At 39.2% G+C, this 20837-nt stretch overlaps 2 protein-coding genes across 8 annotated transcripts in view; one reads left to right on the plus strand and one right to left on the minus strand.

Moving 5' to 3' along the window:
* Positions 1 to 11741, minus strand: part of GPR146 (G protein-coupled receptor 146) — a 55452-nt gene extending 43711 nt beyond the window's left edge. The window contains exons 1-2 of one of the 3 annotated variants that reach the window (XM_064520204.1): positions 11235 to 11741; positions 10943 to 11152 (exon numbers count right to left, since the gene is read on the minus strand). The gene's annotated coding sequence lies outside the window, so the exon portion shown is untranslated. Of the gene's footprint in view, positions 1 to 10942 lie in introns of all 3 variants that reach the window. The other 2 variants (XM_026116090.2, XM_064520205.1) reach the window with 2 other exon arrangements.
* Positions 1 to 20837, plus strand: part of C14H7orf50 (chromosome 14 C7orf50 homolog) — a 133803-nt gene that overhangs the window by 86510 nt on the left and 26456 nt on the right. For 3 of the 5 annotated variants that reach the window (XM_026116098.2, XM_064520206.1, XM_064520208.1), the window contains one exon: positions 19769 to 19944. In XM_026116098.2, the coding sequence (XP_025971883.2) occupies positions 19769 to 19944 (176 nt within the window). Of the gene's footprint in view, positions 1 to 9963; positions 10024 to 13480; positions 13557 to 19768; positions 19945 to 20837 lie in introns of those variants that run through there. The other 2 variants (XM_064520207.1, XM_064520209.1) reach the window with 2 other exon arrangements.

Raw genomic sequence — 20837 nt, forward strand, 5'->3', positions numbered from 1 at the left:
GTTTTAAAAATTAGACATTTTGTACCTGAACACTTTTCTGTGTCATTAGTTCTGTATAGGTGATGCTAAGTACTCTCGTCAAAATAAAAGATCCTTCTTACAAAAATTAGGTAGGCAAACATATTTTTGCAACTTGAATAATTCTTATTGTGTGCACTCACATTAAAATAATGCATTTCTGTGTTTGTATTTTAGTAGTTGCAGTAAGGAAAGGCTAGTCCAATTACAGTTCTTTAATGCTGGAAAGGTGGAATTTTTTCTGAAGGAACTGAAAGTATGAAGAGTAGTTACAGTATTTTGCTAGTCTGTCAGTCCTGGATGAAATCATATGTCTATACGTAATATTTAAATGACTAAAAAAGCTGTAAGATGGATAAATTATAGATCAAAGTTTAAACTACTAAGCTAGCTTGTTTACTGTTTTGGGGGGATTTGGTTGTGTTTTTTCTTGTTTTGTGGGAGTTTTTTACTTTTTGAAGGTATCCGAACCATCCCTTCAGAGATAATGTAACTGAAAGAGGAAGCCCGAAGGGAAGGACAAAGGATGGCAACATGTATTGTCTCCTCCGTCTTTAACTACGGTGACCACATCTTGTCATACATTTGCATTTGTATAGTAGAAAGCAAAGTAGAAAGCTCAGTTTTAGTCTGAAGTGTAGGAAGCTACGCAGCATCTTGGCACTGCAGACACAAATTAACATGGCTAGAAAACCTGACAACTCCAGTTGGAGTCTGTTTCCCTAGCTATTTGTTTCTGGATGTGCTTCATAGTTTTTCGTGGTCAGGAAGTCAATGTATACGCGATGCAGTTAAACACTGTGATTCAAGGAATAGTAGCTATAGCAGCCAGAGAACGTCATCCGAAGGGAGAAAATAACTGGAACAAATACCTCACCTAAGAGGACTAAGAACAGAGAAGGACTTCTGTTTTGTTTTATACTAATGCTTTATGTATTCTGAAAATGGGACTCTTATACACAAAAAAAAAATCTGTAAATTGCTATATTAGTTGTCTGTTGATGTTCTTTGAATTTACTTGCTTGCATCTACAAGAAAAATATTTTTTTTCCCAAAGTGTTGCTATAGGGAATGTATTTGATCCATGTTGTTATGGTCTTACTGCAAATGCTCACCCTCTATATAAAAAGCAAATAGTTCTCTTGTGTTCCTGATAGACCGATTGTTGCCTGATATGTTTTGAATAATAATAATGTGCAGTATACAATATCGTCAGTCTTGAGTTAAATCACAGGTCATGTTCCAAATCATACATTTAAAAATACCACCTCATTTTTAACTTGCTTTCTGGTTTGCTAACCTTGAGAAACCATAGCCGCCTTCCAGCTGATGTTCTCAGATTCTCTACTCGGTCTGAAGTATCTGCTTGTGAACATTGGACGTGGCCTGTTCTCTGTCCACCTGCCCTGTCCTATGCTTTGGTTTGTGGAGATGCCACTTTTACTCTTCACTGTCTCTCTCTAAATGTAGAGGAAGAGCAGCTGTTCCAGTCATATTATGCACATGGTGAAGGGTTGTATGTCCTCCACTTTTCTCATGTGTTTACTTTTGCCTTTGATTCTCTTTCTTCCATTGCACTCTCCCTTTGTGGTATTTCATATGGTTCAGCACATCCTTCAATCTCCCGCCCCCCCCCCCCCCCCCACCATCTTGTAGTACTCGGTGTTCCCTTGGGGCCCCCTTCCTGCCCTCCCGTGCCCATGTGTGCTCTTATCAGGTACTCCTGCACTTTGTACTTTCAGCTCTCATTCTGTTCCCTCCTACATATAAACATTGCTTCTTCTGACTTTCCTGAGTTTCTGGTTCCTTTTTACTGAAACATTTCCTACTCCCTGCTGCCTCCTTTGTCCAACTTCTCTTACTCCCCGACTGAAGTCACTGGAAATTGTGTTACTGGTTTTGGCAACATAATCAGGCTCTTGATGACTGACATGCCATCACGTTTAATGTGGACAGCCTGATTTCAGGCACTCTGAAGCAAAAGTTGCAAAACTTTTGCAAACTTCTTCCTTTGCTAAGGCAATCTGTCATACTGAAATTAGGGTGATGATCAAAAGCCCCAAACTCTGCGATGCACGGCACTCCTGAAAGGCACCAAATGCTAGATCTGTGATAATATGAGAGTTGGCAAGCTGAAAGCCATTATCTCTCTGTACCTAAAAGGTAGGATTATGTATATTGCTCCTGCATTTGTTTTAAGGAACAGTGTCTGAAGCCAGAGAGGCTGCCAAAAACGTGATTCCACAAGCTGCACAGCTACTTGCTTCCACCTTTGTATCACCTCTTTTTGCTGGCAGAAACATTCACAATGAATTGAATCAGGGAATGATTTGTTTTTAAAGTAGCCTTTGGGGGGAACAGAGAGGTAATTTTAGCCCAGATGAGTTTACAAGACTGCACAAGCACTTGTGCCAACCCAAGGAAGAGGTGGGAGAAAATGGAGACTCTGTCTTTTGGCAGCAGTACTGACTTATGCTGGTTTAAACTGTTTGTCAAACTATTACCAGAGATTCTTTTATTCACAAATAAAGCTTTATTTAGAGCCTGAACAGAATGATTTGTCTTTTTTTCTGTAAGCAAAATATACTACATCTAATTTAGAAGCATATTATTTGTACTGCTGCAGTCACTGTGTGACTATTTCCTCCAGCAAGTTAATCATTTCTATTACATATAATGTGGATGTTTTAGTGTAAGGCGGGAAGGGGAGAAATCAGAGCTCTGTGTAATGATATTAAGCTTTTAGGCATATAGACAGCTTAAACAGATTCACAGCTGCTTAACATATGCCCTCTGCCTGAACTCATTTTTATCACTTGATATCTGACTTCTCTCAACATAAAAAAGTTGATGTGATTGATACTTGGTTATATAATATTTGTCAGAATAAGCTGAATCATTATGGGTATGGATTCAAGAATATAGAAAAATAAAGCCAAAAGAACAAAAAAAACCCTGTCTTTCTTGCATTTATGAAGCTTACTTAAAGCAACTCTTTGTTTGCTGGAGTTGGTGGTTGCTGCTTTTCTAAGCAGCTATTGCTGAGTGATTTAGAGTACATTTCTGCTCTTTTGTTTGGATTTCATTTGCAAAACCATTTAGAGTTATAAAACTGTCAACTTAAGAACATTCTATATGCTTTGCAAGTCAGGGCCTCGTGGGTAACGTTCATGGTGCTCTCTCCGTTTTGCGCTCCATTTGAATTCTCCAATATAAGACTAGTCGTCTTTGAGCTGGTCATTAGAATATGACTGTTCCTGTAAGTCACATGGTCATCTTTAAAGTAGGAAGAATCTTCAAGGTAATCATGAAATTGTGTCTTAGATTAGTCATTAGGTAAAAGAAGGTAGAGAATCTGTTAACTGCAGTGTCTCACGCTTGCGAAACCTAGTCTGTCAGTCTAGTGGTGGAAGGCTCTGCTGTTGCTTAAACACTTGAAATTTAGCAGGAGTGACTGTAACTAGAATTGAATCATACATTTAAACATGAAAAAGACAGGATCAGAACTGGTAGTTACATTAATCACAAGAGCTGAAATAGAATATGGTGCCTATCAGAACTCTCAGATCCCTAACATAACAAAAAGCTGGAAAATGTTATGCAAACTGTATTACCTATTACTTGGAATTTTGTTTGCTACGTTCCCCTTCTGCAGATTTCCTTTGGTGACTAAGCTCAGCTTTACATCGCAGCATCGTGGCTAGCACGTTAAGGCTCTCTGGGTTTTGCTCCTCTCTCTGAGCAGCATTCCCACCTTTCCTGTTGAAGAACTCCTGTCTCTGTCACACAGGTTTTTCCCGGCACAGCTGGGCTTTAGTCTTTGTTGCAGTATTTCCTGAACTGGGCTCCCTGCAAGGGAGGGGGAATGCGAAAGGTGCTTGGTGGGCTGCAAGAAGCTATGAGTGCCAGGTTCGTTTGCCACACTGAACGATGGCTAATGGCAACTTAAGTAGGGCAGACACATAAACAGTAGAGTTTACATGCAAAAAAGTATACAGAACAATAATTTAGGGAATACTTTTCAAGTTGGATGCCTTAGGAACTATATTTTTTTTTCCATAAAATAAAAAATATATAGTACAAAAGGAGAAAATGTGTTTCTGTGACCTCCTGTTGAGCTGAACATATGCCTGGGAGTCAGGAATTCTTAAGCTGAGAAGTTCCACTATTGGTTGAGATACGTGTTACTTTAGGCAAGTCATAAAGATTGGCTAAAACTGCCAACATGAACCATCCTTCCTGTCATGAAATTTGTTAAGAGTACTCAATGAAGCAGATTATTATCTTGTATTTTTCAGTTGTATTCCAAGCCTAATCATAGCAAGATCTGGGTGGATAGGTACCAAAAAAAAAAAAAAAAAAAAAAAAAAAAAAAAAACTTGTAAACATTTTCAAAGCCCGGGAAAGTATGAATCATGCTGTTGTTTATAACTTGACAAGTTGGAAATTATCATGAATTTGCACCTCTTATTGTTACTGTATGCCTGGTTGCTCATGTACTGTGGAAAAGAAATCAGCACTTCAAGCTGACTTGGAATTTTTGAAGTGAATTAATAGAAGCTTTTTGAGAGTCAACAACAGATTTTATGAAACTACTAAATAAATATGAGGAGTTCATTCAGAGAATCTGGAAGAATCACTCGTAGACATAAAATGCTTTTGTCTCTGCTATCTTGATAGAAAACTAGGTGTTGACTTTCCTGGCTTCTCTAACTTGTTCAGTGGTGCCTTTTCTCCTTGTCCTTACACTTCAGTAAATGTGCTGTCCATACTACTGTGCTGAGTTCATCTCTTCAATTCCACCTTGAAACCTTTCAGTATGATTTTTAGCTCCCAGTCTTCCAAGTGAAAGTACCCATTTCTAAAGACGGTTAAAGAAAAAGAAAAAATGAGAGAACCCCTTTGTCTCACTAGAAGATTTTTTTAATTTGGGGATTGCCATTTTGTTTCATGTGTTTTAGGGAAGATCTTGACTTCAATTTTCAACAGGGAAGTATGATTTCTGCTTTCTCATTTCATGTTCATAATACCAGAATGTCTTATGCTAAGGTAGGATGTTACATCTAAATTTTGATTTTTAGTTTGAAATTTCTGCCTTAAAGTATGTTGTATTTTCCACAAGTAAAATGAAATGTGAAGATTTTCTATTTCCATTCAAGAGAGAGCTCTGACATCTTGATTTTTTTTCCAGACTGATCAGAATCTTTAAAAAATTCTTAAAGATCAGAATTTCCTTTGAGATGGACCTCCCATTTGCTCTTAATCTCTATCTTCCTTTGCTGTCCTTTTCTTCTAGCAAGCATAAACTATTTCTCTTTCAAAGGTATTTGCAATCTATTCCCACTCTAGCCGTTATCCCATGTGCTATGGAGATGTTGACTTTTCTCCTCCACTAACAATTTAAACATTTACCTTTGTCTGCAATTTCTAATGACCATCTTCAGTGCTCTTTACCATGCAGCCCCATGTGCACTGAAGAAGTTCCTTGTAACCCTCCACTGGGCCACCTTATTGTCCTTTTCCAAATCCTTGCTTAAAACTCCTCTCTCTTGATGCCTGCAAAATTATGTGATAGCAAAACAGGTTTGTGGTGCACTTAATCCTCCTCTTAGTGGGTTGGTCTGTGCTTTCTTGTGTTCCACATGTTATTGTCTGTAATTATCTACTGTATTTTATAGTTAGCTTTAAAATTATTTGGGCAACAGCTGTCTTCTGTTGTGTATATATTTGTTTTATCATCATAAAGCATTCATGCATGTCTCCTGCATGCTTTCATAGTAAAAATAATAGGTAATTACAAAATGGCAGGTACTTTGGTATACACATATTCTATTCAAACAGTAAAATGTTTTCTTTTCTTTCAGGAACTCAATTGAATAATAACTAAAATGGAATACAAATTAAAAGAAAAAAATGTGATTTGCCTCCTTAACAAAGATGTAAAATTTAATCTATGTAATCCATGTAAAGTGTGAGTTGGAAACTGAAGTGAGTTATAAATTCCATCCACATAAATTTTGGCATTTATTTTATAAATATGTGGAAGCTATTTATTATTGAAACACAGATTAATACTATTTTATTTTAGGATAACTTGCTAGCTGCCTTAGTGTTTTTTTATTTGTTTGTTTGTTTTAAAAAAGAACTAGCCACCACCGCTCCTTTTGTGTTGCATTTACAATGATGTTCTTCAGTGTGGTCTACTGAAATACAAACAGGTTTTATGGAGTATTTTTACTAAACAGTCGACAGGTTTTAATTTAGGGTCTTAAATCATAATTGTTTTTCAATTTTCTGCTCTGCCTCACAGAAGCATAATGAGGGCACACCTGATGCTATAAAAAACAGATGTCATTTTAGTGTTCCAGGACTGTGTGATAAATTTGGAAATCCTATGGATTAGTATCATAGATATATAGTTATCAGGGAGCTTAAAAGAACAGAAAACCTGTAAAGCGTTGCTAATTAAGTAAGACTTGGGAATAGATTGCAGTGTAATTTCTGAACCTTTAAAAACATTGAAAATATGGATATAATTTTCTTAAGAAACTTTCAGGAGACCTTTTCAAACTGGCAAGTAACATATTCAAATTCTTGCTTCCTAGCAGTCATTTCTAATGAGACAAAACTAGTTGGACTTGATCATTTTGACTGGATAAGCAACAAACAGACCTAGAGGAAAGCTAGATCATGTAATTTGTACTAACTCTTAGAAATATGATTCCCTTACATGTCTCCTTAAGACAAAACTTCTTGAAAAGAAATCGTGAACTGAACTGTGCACATTAGATACCAATGGAGCTTTATAGTACTTGTTCCTTTGAGCAGGTTCAAATTCTGCGCACAGGTGTTTAAAAGTCTTTCGCAACTGATGGACATTACAGAGATTTACGAGAATAATCATTTTACAGGAAGTAATTTTCAGTCTGAGTTGCACATGTCTAGTTACCACTGGACATGAAGTCAAATGCAAATATCTATACTTTCCACCTCATTCATCCCTCATTTTGTGTTAAAATACCCCTCTCTTAATAACCCGACCTGCTAAATAAATGATTCCTGCCCACTCACTTTTCCTGGGTGTTTGATTTTTAAGTCTTAGCCATCACAAATTGAAAGTCTCGTGTGCCTGCCTACATGGGCACGTGCAGTCATGTGTGTGTATGTATGTATGTATGAAATACTGGAATATTTACATAGTGATTTAAAAGACTTTAGAATATCAAACTATAGTGATTCTACTTCTGTCCAATGATGAATTTGTAAATATGATGAAGTAGTTTCTTCTTTTAATTGTCTGTGAGAACACAGTTTGAAAGTACAGGATATATAACAGGGCATTGATTCCTACGAGTTATATATCCTACTGAAGTCTGGAGCTGACGCTAATGACAACAGGTTGGTAAAGAGGTAGGGTTTGTGGTGTGGTTTTTGTTTGTTTGTTTGTTTTTTAAGAGTTTTTGATGCCTTTTTATAACAAAGAATTGTTTCTTCCTAAGTCGAACGTAAAGATTCCCATTTGAATGATAAAGAAAGCTGACTTTGCTAGAAAGTAGTAACTTTTAACTAACTTAATTCTTAGTCCTCTGCTTCACCAGCCTTTCCCACAGATGGGGGGAAAGCTGCACCTTCTGCAGCTCTGTGTTTACTCACGTTCCATATTTTAGTCAGAGTAGGTACGTTACAGGGAGGCAGTCACCCAGTTTCAGAATAAGCAAACTAAATATACTCAGCTGAATGAATCTAATACTGCCAACACAAACCAGTATAAATGAGGCGGGCGATACCTAGAAGCTGTACAGTATTCAAGAAGTACCAGAGCATTTCTGTTTGCAGGGGATGGAAACAGTCTTTCTCCACTAGTGCAGACACCAGTATTATGTTTCACCTAAGACTGCCCATCCAGGTGCTTAGCAGACCCTAACTGCGCTTCTGTTGTTGTCAGTGTAATTGAATTTCAGCCTTTTTGGAACAGTTCAAATTGTTTAGTAGAATTCCAGATCTTCCCCTCCATAAAACTTAGGTGAGATTAAAGCAAAGTGTTGATGTCCTTCCACCTTTAAAAATGCTTCATCTAGTTTGCTGATTGCTATGAAACCCTACCTACTTTTTTTAAAAAGCTCTTTTACTAAGGTAAATTGCTGTAAGGACAATCAATATGAATTATTAAGAAGTCTCAGCTATGGTGAAGATGTGATTTGTTGTTGGGGACAAAGTACTTCTGATGATATGAGGGTATCAAGGCTAGTAGCAATGTGAGAAAATGGATTCCCATTGGTTACACTTTGCATCTAACTCAACAAAGCAACCTGAGACCCTCCTGAGATCTTCCAGATCTCCCTGCTCTAAAGTAAGAGTCTGAAGGACCGGGTCACTGGTTGGTGAATCTGCTTTAATACCATTGGCATCTTGAACATGTCTTGCCTTTTGGTGTGACTTCTGGAATATCTGTATTTGGTCAAAACTCTTCTTAACGAGAAAATACATGATACCTTTTTTCTATGTTGTGTGTTCGTAAGGTGTATGTTCTGTTAATAGTAAATGCTGTGGAAACTCATTCCACTTAGCTGCTGAAAAGTGCATCACTGTCAACAAAAATACACTGCACACTGCTTTGAAGTTATTTATATCTTCTGCTGAGAGAATAACTAGGAGGAATACCATCTGAACTTGAGAATGTCAGTACAAGTGATGTGCATTGCCTTAGTCCCCACCACGCATTCCTTTTTCGAAATTTTAAATAAAGACTTAAGTGAGTTCTCTTCACAAAAGGATGAATTTAGCTCTAAGAACAGTGAAAAATAATTTGTTGGTTGGTTTGGAAGTGACTGCCATGATTTCCTAACCATGCAAGTGTTGTCACTTCTGCAAAGGACCTATGCTGGGAGTGGGTGAAACACAGAACAGGTTTTGAAAACTGTGGGAAGTGAGGTGAATCTTGAGTATGTGGATATGCCCCAAAAGTTACACTACACTGGGCTATTTTCTGTTACGAATCACAACCTTACTTTTTTATTGTTATTTATTTTTCTTTAATTATGTTTTCAGATGTAATTTAGCTGCTGTCTTGTATGGAGAGTTTCAAACTGGACTGATAACATCAAAGTAAAAACCTTTTAGTATTTAGAAATTGTTTCAGCTGTTTTCATAGTTTGATCACAACTGTACATGATTTAAAAATGTTTAAGCACACATCTGTGCAAGAATAACAGTCTCTTACTTTCAGCCCTGGAGGTGTTATCCAGGTCACTTTTTAAGTGTGAGTGTCTTTTGCGTTTCCATGTGATGAGAAAATAAAAAAAATAACCCTAAAAGGCTGTATCTTCCAAAGAAGGAGCAACATTTGCACCTGCACAAACATTTATGCACTTGTTGTAGTAAAATAAGATCCCATAATTATGTAAGTAAAACAGATCATTGCCCACACAGTTACTAATTTGTACATGTAGTTATTTGATCTGTTTATAAATAGAATAACTATACATGTGACAAGGACCTAAGCCTGAACTCCAAAGAAGATTTTCTTAATTTCTCCATTACATGGCTCTTCAGGAGAGTTACCATTATCACTCTTTTCTAGCTAAGAGAATTAACCAAAAGGATTTTTTTTTAAATCCACAAATTTGCACACTCATGCATTTTACAAGAGCTAGCATGAATTTCTTTCAACAATTTTGAGTATTTCTTTAAGTGGATCCTTACGTACAAATGATGGTTCTTATTTTGAAAAGTAGTAAGGCACAAGGACATGGAGGAGGTATTAGGAAGTCTCTTCTTCCTACCACCGGAGTCATCCAGGCTGTGTTTGTACCTCTGAGGTTTGGGATAACAAGGCACAGCTACTGTGCCAGCTCACATGAAACGTCCCCTTGGGATCCTGAGAGGCGGCGGAGGCATCCAGTGCCTCCCTCCCTCGCTCTTTCCGGCAGCGGGCGTGCACGGTGCTGTCGGCACCTAAGCATGACCAGCGCAGAAGGGGCAAGCAAGGAGGCTCTTGCCCAGCAGGTACTTATTTATCGTCTGTCCCAGTGTATTCCCGTCATTGCTGGGAAAGAGATGTATGCGTCATCATTTTTACCTACCTTGCGAAAGGCAGGATTTGATTTCACCCTTACTGTCTCACTGAAGTCTAGATAAATCATTTTCTTAAAGTTAGTCAAAAGCTTGTGAAGGATTTTTTGATCTACACTTGTCATCTGTATCTTTACTGTTTCTATGGGACTGTCTGTTCAAAAAACCATATGCATTAGGGTAATGACAGAATATGGAAGTACTGAGTAAAATTAAGTTGGTCATTCTTAAACGATGTGCCAGAAATCCCCCTTGGTTCTGGTAATAAGTAACTGAAAAGTTCTTTTAAACAAGATAATCAGATTTGTGAGTGTTGCGAATGAATGAGACTAGCCCATGTGCATACGAGTTGCTATAATCTATGGCATAAGTCAGCACACACAACACAGTGCAAGTATGTAGTGTATGTGGCTGCTATGGTGATTAAAACATAAAAATAAAATAGATAAATATGCACCATACTAGAAATTCATTACTGGCAGCCTTTCAGATCGCAGGCAGTTTCAGCTCGCGGTGTCAGGAGTGTTTCATAATCCCGCATAGCAGAGGGGACCTCCTGGAGCAGGGAACACAGAGTCTTTCTGGAATGGGTGGAGTTATGTAATGGCCTGATTCTACCTTGTCAATAAGCAAATTAAACGCAAAAATGCTAAACAAAAGGCTTTTGTAAATATTTTATAGCTGCATGAAGATTAGTGGCCTGACAGAATTTGAAAATGGTATAAGCTTAATGTTAACTCGCCTAAGAGTGAACAAGGAGGGAGGTGAGGCGATCTGTGGAAACTTAAGGGGAACGGTGTATCTCTGATTTCAGCCTTGATAGAGGGAGGCATTCAAAACAGACTGTACTCACCTAGGTCTTGGCTTTGGTCATGTGCTTCCTAATGTTTCAGCTGCTTTAAGGTGTGGATAACACTGCTGGCAGTGGTGCCAGCAGCTGCAGGAGCCTCCCCAGCCGGGGGTGACAGTCCATCCCGAGAGCGGGCTTTCGCTGAGCGCCGTCCCGCCTGGTCCTCCCTCTGCCACCGTTTAACATTCTCCTGCTGTCAAAGCCATCCCCCTCCTGAAACGCAGAACGGTGCACTTGTCTGATGAAGTTTTTCCAGGCAGGATTCAAATTAAAAACAACCCGTTCATTTTCTTACCGCTGTCGAGGGAGCGAGGAGACTAAACCGCTCGCTTCCTTTAAATCCCCGTCAGGATCTGCCGAGTGCTGAAAGCGAAGTAGCTCGTCATGGTGATCTCCAGAGTTTAACTTTCGGGGGGAGGGAGAAAGTGGCAAGCAAACTGAATGCTGCGTCGGAGATTTCTCTCTTCCCCCACTGGGCCCCTTGCCGACTGTTTTTATTGATTTCAATCACTGGAGGCTAGCTAGCTCGCCGAAGAAACACTGTGTAATGTGTTCTTTCCTGGCTTTCATTAAAGCAGCTCAATGCAGCGCGGTCACGCTGCCGAGCGCGCCTGGCAGCCTGCCTGCACGCCGTGGTACCCCTTCCGCGGGAGCGGAGCGGCGCGCGTTTCTCGCTCCGGCGAGGGTTGCCAAACGGCTCCTTCTCCGCTCCCACCTTTCCTGAGCCTAACGCTGCTTTAAACTGGGGGGGGAAATTATCGACGCTCGTAAACGGGATGACTTTGCTGGTGACGAGCGCTGTGACAGGCTCATACTGGTTTTACTGGAAGTCTTGCGGGCGATTTTGGGGAGGGGTCGGGGGGGGCTGCGCGGGACCCGCAGAGATGCGGGTACAAGTGACTTCTGGGGGGGTGGTTTTCTCTGCTGGTGATTCCTGTCTTCTCCCGATTGGTTAGCGTGGTTAATTAAGGGTGAGAGAGTGAGTGAAATGCTTCTACAAATATGTGAAAATTCCTGGCAGTGTTGTAGTTACAAATGAAGCAAAACTACATTCCCCGAGACTGTGCTAGTGATGTCTTAAATATTCCTGTAGTATTCAAGGCTATGATAGTGGTAGGAAAAAAAAAAAAAAAAGAAAGAAATATGGTATTAATTTGTGCTTTAGGACTTAATCTGTTAAAATATGTATTTTATAGGAACAAGTAATCTGCAAAGTGGAATTCAACAAGCTTGCTTCTGTAAATCACGTTGTTCTGTGCGCCTGTAAATGCTTCACTTTGATGTAGTGAATTGTTCAATTTCTTCTTATTCAGCAGTTCCTCCTGACAGCGCTTTCTGTGCTCTGCAGAACCGGCTGCCGCGATATGAAATGTGTAAAGATCACGTAGTTTTAAATTAAGCCAAGTTTCAAGCTAATAAAGCTGTGTTTGTTCTAAATTACAGCTGCAAATTTAGGATGCTACCTGACCGCTTGTACTTAGGAGACACTTGAGCTATGTGCGTAAGGGTGTGGGGTTTTTTTCTTTTTACATTTACACAACTCCTCAAGGAATCCTTTCCTGGATCAGGAAGATACAAAAGCTTGTTCTTATTTAAATCTGGCTTCCTGCAGAACTCGTTTGAGGTTTTTCTGCCTGGGTCGTATCTTCAGAAACCTTTCCAAATCAACATAACGTAATTTATTCCCAGTGTTTCTGTTGCCAGGAGTTGAGATTATAAAAACAGGTTAGTTTTTATGAAAACTTTTAATTATTTCTTTGTACAATATATAATTAAAAAAATTCCTCTATATAGTTCTACAGACAGGATATAAGGAAGTACATTGCTACAAATGTTACTTTTGATTCAAAGTTTGCTTGCTGCATGGTAATGAAATTTCATATGACCTCTCTGGCCAGACTTCTTCTGTTCATAAGGTGCTAACTAATAGAAAATAGTTATTTAAATTCAATATGGTTGTGAATTATTTCATGTGCATACTATAGCTGTAGTCATAGCATAGTTCTTCCTTGTTCGTAGTTCTCAAACCTCAAACAGTAAATCATTTGTCAATCTTTCTTTTATGAACCTTGCATCTAAGGATTTGGCAGCCTTTCTTCTTTGCAGTTTTTGAGCTGTATTTATAGATTTTGCTTTTTAAAAAAAAAAAAAAAAAAGCTGGCAGATGGCCAGTTATTTATCTGGGTTCATACGTATTGTGCAAGAAAGAAACTGAACATTTTGTATGCTAAGATAATGGGGCAAAAGGCTACTTGTAAGCAAAATTCATTGTGTGGCTGGTCAGTAGCTTCTAGTCAGTTCTTGGACAGTGAACAAAGCCCCTTTGATATTGCCCTATATTAAAAATAATGGAATAACATGAGCTTAATGAAGAAACAAGGCAATACAGTGCTCCTACTATGAAAAACGTGGTCATCCATTTCCTCATCTTGCTCTTTGGAGTTCAAAAATTTGAAGCCTTCTTTATATATTTGTCACTCTTAATCATGTTAAGATTTATTCTTCTGAATTTCTGATGTTGCTTGCTTTGCTGTTCTACAGACTTATCATTTTCTACCAGCACAATAACAGAAAAGTCTACGGACTGTTGGAGGAGCTCGATTCGCTGGTGCCAATGGTAAATTCGCTTCCCTCCCTTTTCCCCCATGTTTTGCAGTTCACTTGCTCTTGCCTTTGTGGCGTGTCCTGTTCCACCACTTCTCTATTCCAGCAGATTCTTTACATTTAGTTCTATTTATCAGGGTAGATCACGGTTCGGGTCACACAGCGTTTGTCACGTTGCCCGCAGAGCCCCGGCGCGGTGTTGGTCGCAGCAGCACAAACAGTGCTTTGGGCCCCAGCAGAGCAAACGGGCGCATTGTGGTTTTGTCTGCTTGCACTTACTGCTACAGGTCGGGAAGCGGAGCTGAACCACTGAGTAGGCAGAAGTTCAGACCTACATAGGCCAACCCCGACGGCAAACTTATAATAAATGAAAATTAGGTTCTTTGCGGCTGTTTTCAGAGTTTCTGACTCCATTCAGCCTTTTTGTGTGCTGGCAAAAAGCAACTGGTGGTGCAAGTGCAGGATTCTTTAAAACAGTGATAAGCAAGAGGAAGGAACAGAAGCCTTTAGAAAATGTATCAAATTCCACTCAGGTATGAGGCAGCCAAGAGCCTTTGGTTAACTATAAAACTGGAAACAAATTCAAACATTTACTTACTAGTCTGCTGAAATGCAGCAAAATTAATTTGCCTTTAATACTATGTTTGTACTAGTTCCGCAGCTCTCATAGTTCCCAGCACCGTGGCGGTTTGAGCTTATGTGCAGATTCAGCCTCTGAAAAACTGTTTTTGTTTGTTTTTGCCAGTCTTGCTGCATAAGAAAGGGTCTGATGTCTTCAGGAAATCCTGTCTGGGGTAAAACTTTCTGCCTTTTCCAGGCTCCTGTGCAGTTACGGTTGTTTCTTTTCTGCTCTGAATTGTTTAGCAGGGCTGCTTTACGCTGTTAATGCTCTACTCGCTCCTCTTTGAGATGGCTGCCTTGTTGTGATAGGCAAACTCATTCCTAACCACCACTTATAAAATGTTTTAAATTTGTGCAATATTTCCAGATTACCAATAATAATGGAGAATTTTAATTGATATTGGCCACACCCTGAAGCTATCAGCTATTTTGAGTCAAATGTCTCAGGCTATTTACGTCGCATTACTATGTTTACACAAATTTAAAGGCTGCACTGATGAAAGGCACTCTATGGGCCGTCACAGTCCTTTGCATGCAGATGGACATAGTGTAGCCTGAACTTTGGGAGTTTGCTTGAGGATAGGATGTCTGAGCTCACATCTCTTGCAAACCCTTGCAGAAATGATGTGCATTTTTAATAAGCATGTGTGTTAAAGATTTGGGGGTCTCTCTCTCTTACTCAAAATATGGCATCCAGTGGCAGTATTCCTCCTAGCACCTTTTCAGGCCTTCTGGAAAGTTTCCAAGTGGAAGACTCCCACCTCCTTAATCATGAAAATAAAAAAACAACCCTAGCTCTCCCCTCTGAATGTCCTTCATTCAAGTGTGCTGACCTAGCCTGACCTTGTTTAGATTGAGATCTAATGAGCTCGCAACCCAAGGTGGCATGGTAGCGCTCAGCAGGCTTTGCAAATAAGCAAATGTTGTGTTTTTCTGTATGCATGTGTTTTAAATTTATCACATCAATAAACAAGTGTATTGCATGCTCAAGTATGGACTTTACAATGTCGTAGTTAAGAATAAATTGTAGCACTACAAATTGCAATGTCGCTTTATAAATATAGACAGGGACAGCATAGAATATTTATGATTGCAAAACAATGAAGTCCTTATTGTTTTTAAATTTAAATACAGCTGAGACAATACTAAAGCGCTTAATCTGAATGGCTCACAAGTTTGGGGCACATCTGTCAGAAAAACAGTCATGTTAATGGTGCAGGGAAAGTAAGATTAAAAAAATAATGCTGTTGATTGAAGAAAGGAGAGATGCATCAGTAGAGTATCATAACGGAGACCAAGTTAAAATAAATACAGTTAGGCATTAAATTACATTGAAAGATTTGGGTTTATTTTCTTTTGAGTCCCAGATTGGGGGGGGGGGGGGGGAGAGGGTAGAGTTGGGGGTTTGGGAATTTTTTTTAAGTTATTGATAAAACTACTGTCAGCATCAGTGGAGCGTGTACCCCCAAATGCACGTATTTTATGAAGGATATAAACCTTGAGGCCTTTGAATTAGTTAAGGACAGACTGGTACATACCACTAGGCTAATAAAGCCGACAGGTACGGATAAGCGTATAGTTGTAACTTGAAAAAGTCATTTGAGTAATAAAATTCCAGGCATTTTCGCAGCAAACGTGTGGGGAGTTCCAAACAGAAGTCTAATGAATCATATTTTTGTTGGACTGAATTATGGTATGCACTATCCGAAGGGTACCTTAAGCTATAAATCCCGGCTCCCTTAACCCTGGAGGAGCTCCAGCCCCGCAGGGAGAACAATGCCCTTGTTTCAGAGGGCCACAGCGCATAAATTGTTATGCTGGCAACAAACGTTGTTAGGGCTTGGTATTTATGTTGGGACCTACTTATAGGGAGGCAGCAACTTGTTTTGTTTTTAATGGAGCAGTCGGAGAGAGGGATAAAAAGCTTTTTGATAATGTGAGGAATGTGGGGGGGAAGGGAAGGTAGGGAGATAGGCCGTTACTGTAAGGCTGCGGCAGCGGAGGCCTCTTTATCGGGCCGGCTCTAATGATGTGCCGCAGTCACTTTATTTGAAAGCTTCATGGCTCGCAGAAAAGTAAACAAATTCATTACATTATTTTTAAAAGAAGATTAAGTGTAGTGTGTCGTCTGTTGGACAGCTGCTGTGGTAATCTTTTACAAACACTTTATAAATGACCACCCTCAGTGTTTTCCTGGGTTTTGTGCGGCTGGATTTTTATTTTAGTAAGTACCAGCGTGGCTTTTAAAAAAAAAAATGTTGTTTCCTGTAAAATAATTACGTACCTACCTTCAGCCTAAATATTATTTCTTCTCGGCGTAAGTTATAAAATGTCTTCTATACAAATGCGACATGTGCTGCTTTTTTGTGTCTGTGTTTGCACATGAAGGCTGGCTCTTCCGTAAAAACAAATAAGAAGTATTTCAAACAAAAAAAGCAAATCTTCTCTGTTCTCCTACTCATTTATTCTAATGTCTGTTTTCTTGCCCTTTTTCGGTCTCTGAAGACAGAAGGTTGAAAAGATGAGTCAGGAGTAAACTTAGATGATACATGAATTGACGCTGAACAAATGTTTGGTCCTCAGCAGGTAGTTTTGGCAAATAAGATTGTAGTCAGGTATTGTCTTGTTTAACTGTTCTTTGTTTGCCTGTCAGCAATAATAATGATACTTAGCATCATGTCTGGGTTTTTGTTTTGGAGCACTTGACAAACACTAATTGATGTAATACAAAGGCTTTGGCACTTTCTATAAAGTGGTTTTAACCACCACCTTCATAAGTGATTGATCTTTTTGTGCAATTGAGGTTTCAGTTACGGGTTCCCATAACTGGCGAAGAGGCAGCAGAGGGAGCAGAGCATTGCTTTTGCCTCCGGTTCACCCTCCCACAGGTTCTCATGCTCCTGTGGAGATAATTGCGCCCTGCCTTGCAAGTGCGATGCTTTAGTTCCTCTGAGATTCAGATGCTTGTTTGACTTCAGGGTGGCTCATTCGAACAGGTTGATATTGTCAAATAGCTTCTCAAAGCAGTAGGGACGTTAAGGGCCGGTGAAGTTCCTGGCAGGGGCCCCTTCTGCCTGGACAGTAAGTAGGTGTTCCAACCCGGTCATCTAACGACACTTTCTTCCAAAGCAGCTGGATCTGAGCAGAGTCCACTCTGTGACTGCAATTTTTGTTTTTGGAAACGTTCCTAGAGTTTAGACCTCTTGATCTTCACCGAGCTGGGGATGCGAGACACTAATACAATCCCTGGGTATTGAAGCTAATGCTGAATCCTCCAAGCTTCCTTACTTTTCTCTTTATACTCCACCTTCTTGGGCATATAGTTGAAGTGTTTGAGGAACATATGCAAATATCAGAAAAGCCTACTTTACTGATTTTGAGCAGAAGAATTACAGATCTGGATATCTCAACACACACTTGCCTGCTGTCACCCCTTTTTCTGTCCTTGTCATACAGGAATCTTCCAGGCCTCCATTCTGCTTTGCAGTCTATTTGCATGCAGATAAGGTAGACGTTTCCTGAGCCTTCCTATATCAGTGCTGTTTTTGCTGCCGTTGGTTGCTGGTTTTTAACACCCAGTGACCTCACCTTCTTCTAAATTTAGCTTGCCCTCATAGGAAACTGTTTCTTGCTCTAGTTGTGTTAACAAATCCAGTAACCTGTTTCTGAGGAAGTGGATTAATGGATGGAGTCACTGGAAATTGTTACTGTTTGATCAGCATCTCGATCATATTTCAGTTTCCATATGGCATTATGTTTCCACAGTGCCGCACATAGCCCCTTCTCCTCTTGCTAAAAGTCATGAGCAGATTTAAACTGCGTCTTGAGAGAAGATGCTAAATATGGCCAGATACAAAATGGAAGCCAGATAACCTATTCCAATCTAAGCCCATAACTTAGAAATGTCTCAATATTTGCAATTTTAAGTTGGCCACAAATGATAGTAGGGATGTGCAATAGCGCAGCAAATAGGAGCAAAAAACCCCTGATCTCATCCTAGAGGCTAGTACTTACAGTATTTTTGTTACTGGGTTTGTCGTCTTAACTAGGAAGAGGCGATGACATGTAAGTCGTCTTCAGTATGCGTACCTTTAGCCTCCATAATCTTGCAGTGCCTGAACCATGGAAGTGGCTAAGAAGCAACAGTTCCTTAAACCATAATGAAGGTGTCAGAGTTTTATTTAGGACTGTGTGAGGTCTATAACTCTCAGATAAGCTAAGAATTAGCTCAGACCATTCAATCCTGGACTTGGACTGTTTTGGCCCTACTTTTGGATTTTTCCAAGAGTCTTATTTTCAGAATGTCATGTGTTTCATTGCTCAGTTGTTATTGGGAGGCTGCCCATAAGAGGCAGTTTCACAGTGTCCAAATTCCTACAGCTCTCTCGAGGTACATAAGGATTTGGATACCCAGATGCTGTTTTGCCTACAGTTTTATGAAGGTTCATGTCAGATACTCATGAAAGTAGTTAGGGTTCTGTAAAGGGTAAATTTCTCAAGAAGACATGATAAAACTGGTATTTGTCTTCCTACAGTGAATGGGGGGGGGGGGGGGAGGAAGCAGAGTCATAGCTTGTTTCAGACTACAGTGTGTTCGTACAGGAAAATAAAATGTATTAGAACATAGAAATCTGGCGAGGGGGGATGAGTAAACAGCCGTCTAGCATTATACTAGCTGGAGCTTCATATGCTTCCAGTTGATACCTAGTTGTTGATACTTAACAATTCAGTGGGACCATTGCCTGGAAAAGTCATGGATCAGCAACGCATGATGTTCTGAGAATTGTTGAAGTAAGTCTCACCTTGTTATGGAACAGGTTTGTATTTGTATATTGAGTGGTCTCACGCTGGGTTCTCAGCAGAACTATTTAATGCTCTTCATCTGTATGTTAAATAAATATTTTCATTTCGGACATGCTTATGCATTCATGTTTTCAATATGGATCACTAGTTGTTTAGTCTCTAAACTAAAGAAGCATCAACCTTTGTGAGATGTGTATGTCCATGCAATATACCCAAGGTTGCTAAAAGATGATCTAGAGCTCTTGGATGAAGATGGTAGTTGTCACATCATCTCCTCTGGCATAATGGAAATTTCTACAATAAAGATGAAGCATCTATATGGAAGACAGCTTTTCTCAGTCCAGGGCAGTCTGAGGTTACAGAACAAACAGCCCTCCAAACTATGGATCATACGAAAACTCCAATTCTCCCACTTCAGCATGTATATGTTAAAATAAAAAATCCACACCCTCCCTCCACTACTAAACAGCCTCTGCTGCTCACATTTCTCTGTCCGGTATGAGGGAACAAACAGCACAACAAATTTTACGTACGGTGTTTAATGTAAGCTAGAAGATTCAGATTACTGTATTGCTGAAAACAGTATAATCATCTGTAGAGGGCAAAACACTGTTTCTGCAGATTTCTGCAATTGCAATATTTACATTTCCATGAATTGGGCAGAGCAGAAAGTTGATGGAAGTATAGTCTACAGGTTGAAGCTTCTAGTTTGAAATATTTAATGTGCTCTTCAATTACATTTCTGCATATTAGTTTGCATTTTTATAGGAATAAAAACATTTTCTGTAAATACTATTTCAGGCAACAAATGAAGAGGAAGATCTTACCGCAGAGGAAAGACGGAAACTGGAAAGAAAATTAAAAAAAGAGCGAAAGAAAAAAGAAAAACAGCTGATGAGAGAAGCTGGGATCTCTGCTAAAAAAGAAGAGCCCAAAAAGCTGTCAGGATCTGAGCTGGCTCTGGCCTATTTAACTAGGTAAGAATACTAAAACCACTACAGATGGTCCCTATAGAAGTAAGATGTAAACCGTGCCAGAAACCTAGAACAAACTGAACCAAGTAATAAGACATTAAAGGAAATTCCTGCAATTAAGTACTAAGTCAATGTTTCATCTCAGTTGACACCCTTCCATACAGTTGTTCACCCCATTTTATTTATATCACAGTAACAACTGAAGGATGTTAAGTATGGTACAAACATTTTATAAAAAGACAGTTCCTGTCCTGAAGATGTTGTAGTTGATACATAAATATCACTGGGTTAGCTGCAATTACAAAGATCAAAGGCATATTGCAGAAAGGATTGCATTGGGGAAATTAGTTTTGTTTATTTAGTGCACTGTTTTAAGCAAAGGAGTTTCATTTGTTCTCTTTATATAAGCAAATTTCATTAAATGGTTAAGAATTATCGTGTCTTAATTTAATCTAATGCTAATCTCTGATATTTGGATATTTGTAGATTAAGATGGGATTATGCCACTATTTTAAAGTTAACAACAATGCCTTGTCTTTGCACACCAAAGTGTATAGCAAGTACAGTGACTGATTTTGGATTGGGAGTAATTACTTACTCTAGTTAGCCTACTTTCTTAGAATACTTAAAATTCCATCATAAAGCAAAGTCTGTGGTCAAAATAAAAAGGATTAAAATAAGGCGTTCATAGTATAGAACAGACAGTAAGAGGTCATGTATAAACAGGAAGATAGTGGGTTTTTTTTTTTTTTTTCCCAAACTGCAAAATATTCACTGTCTCTAAGAACTCAGGACATTGTTATGTTACAAATAGCAGGTTACCACTTGGAATAATTCCAGTGCTGCATCTCTGGCCATGCTTAAAACTGAAGTATTCAGACTGCCTGAATTGTTAC

This window comes from Dromaius novaehollandiae, chromosome 14, assembly GCF_036370855.1.
Source record: "Dromaius novaehollandiae isolate bDroNov1 chromosome 14, bDroNov1.hap1, whole genome shotgun sequence".
Taxonomy (NCBI): Eukaryota; Metazoa; Chordata; class Aves; order Casuariiformes; family Dromaiidae; genus Dromaius; species Dromaius novaehollandiae.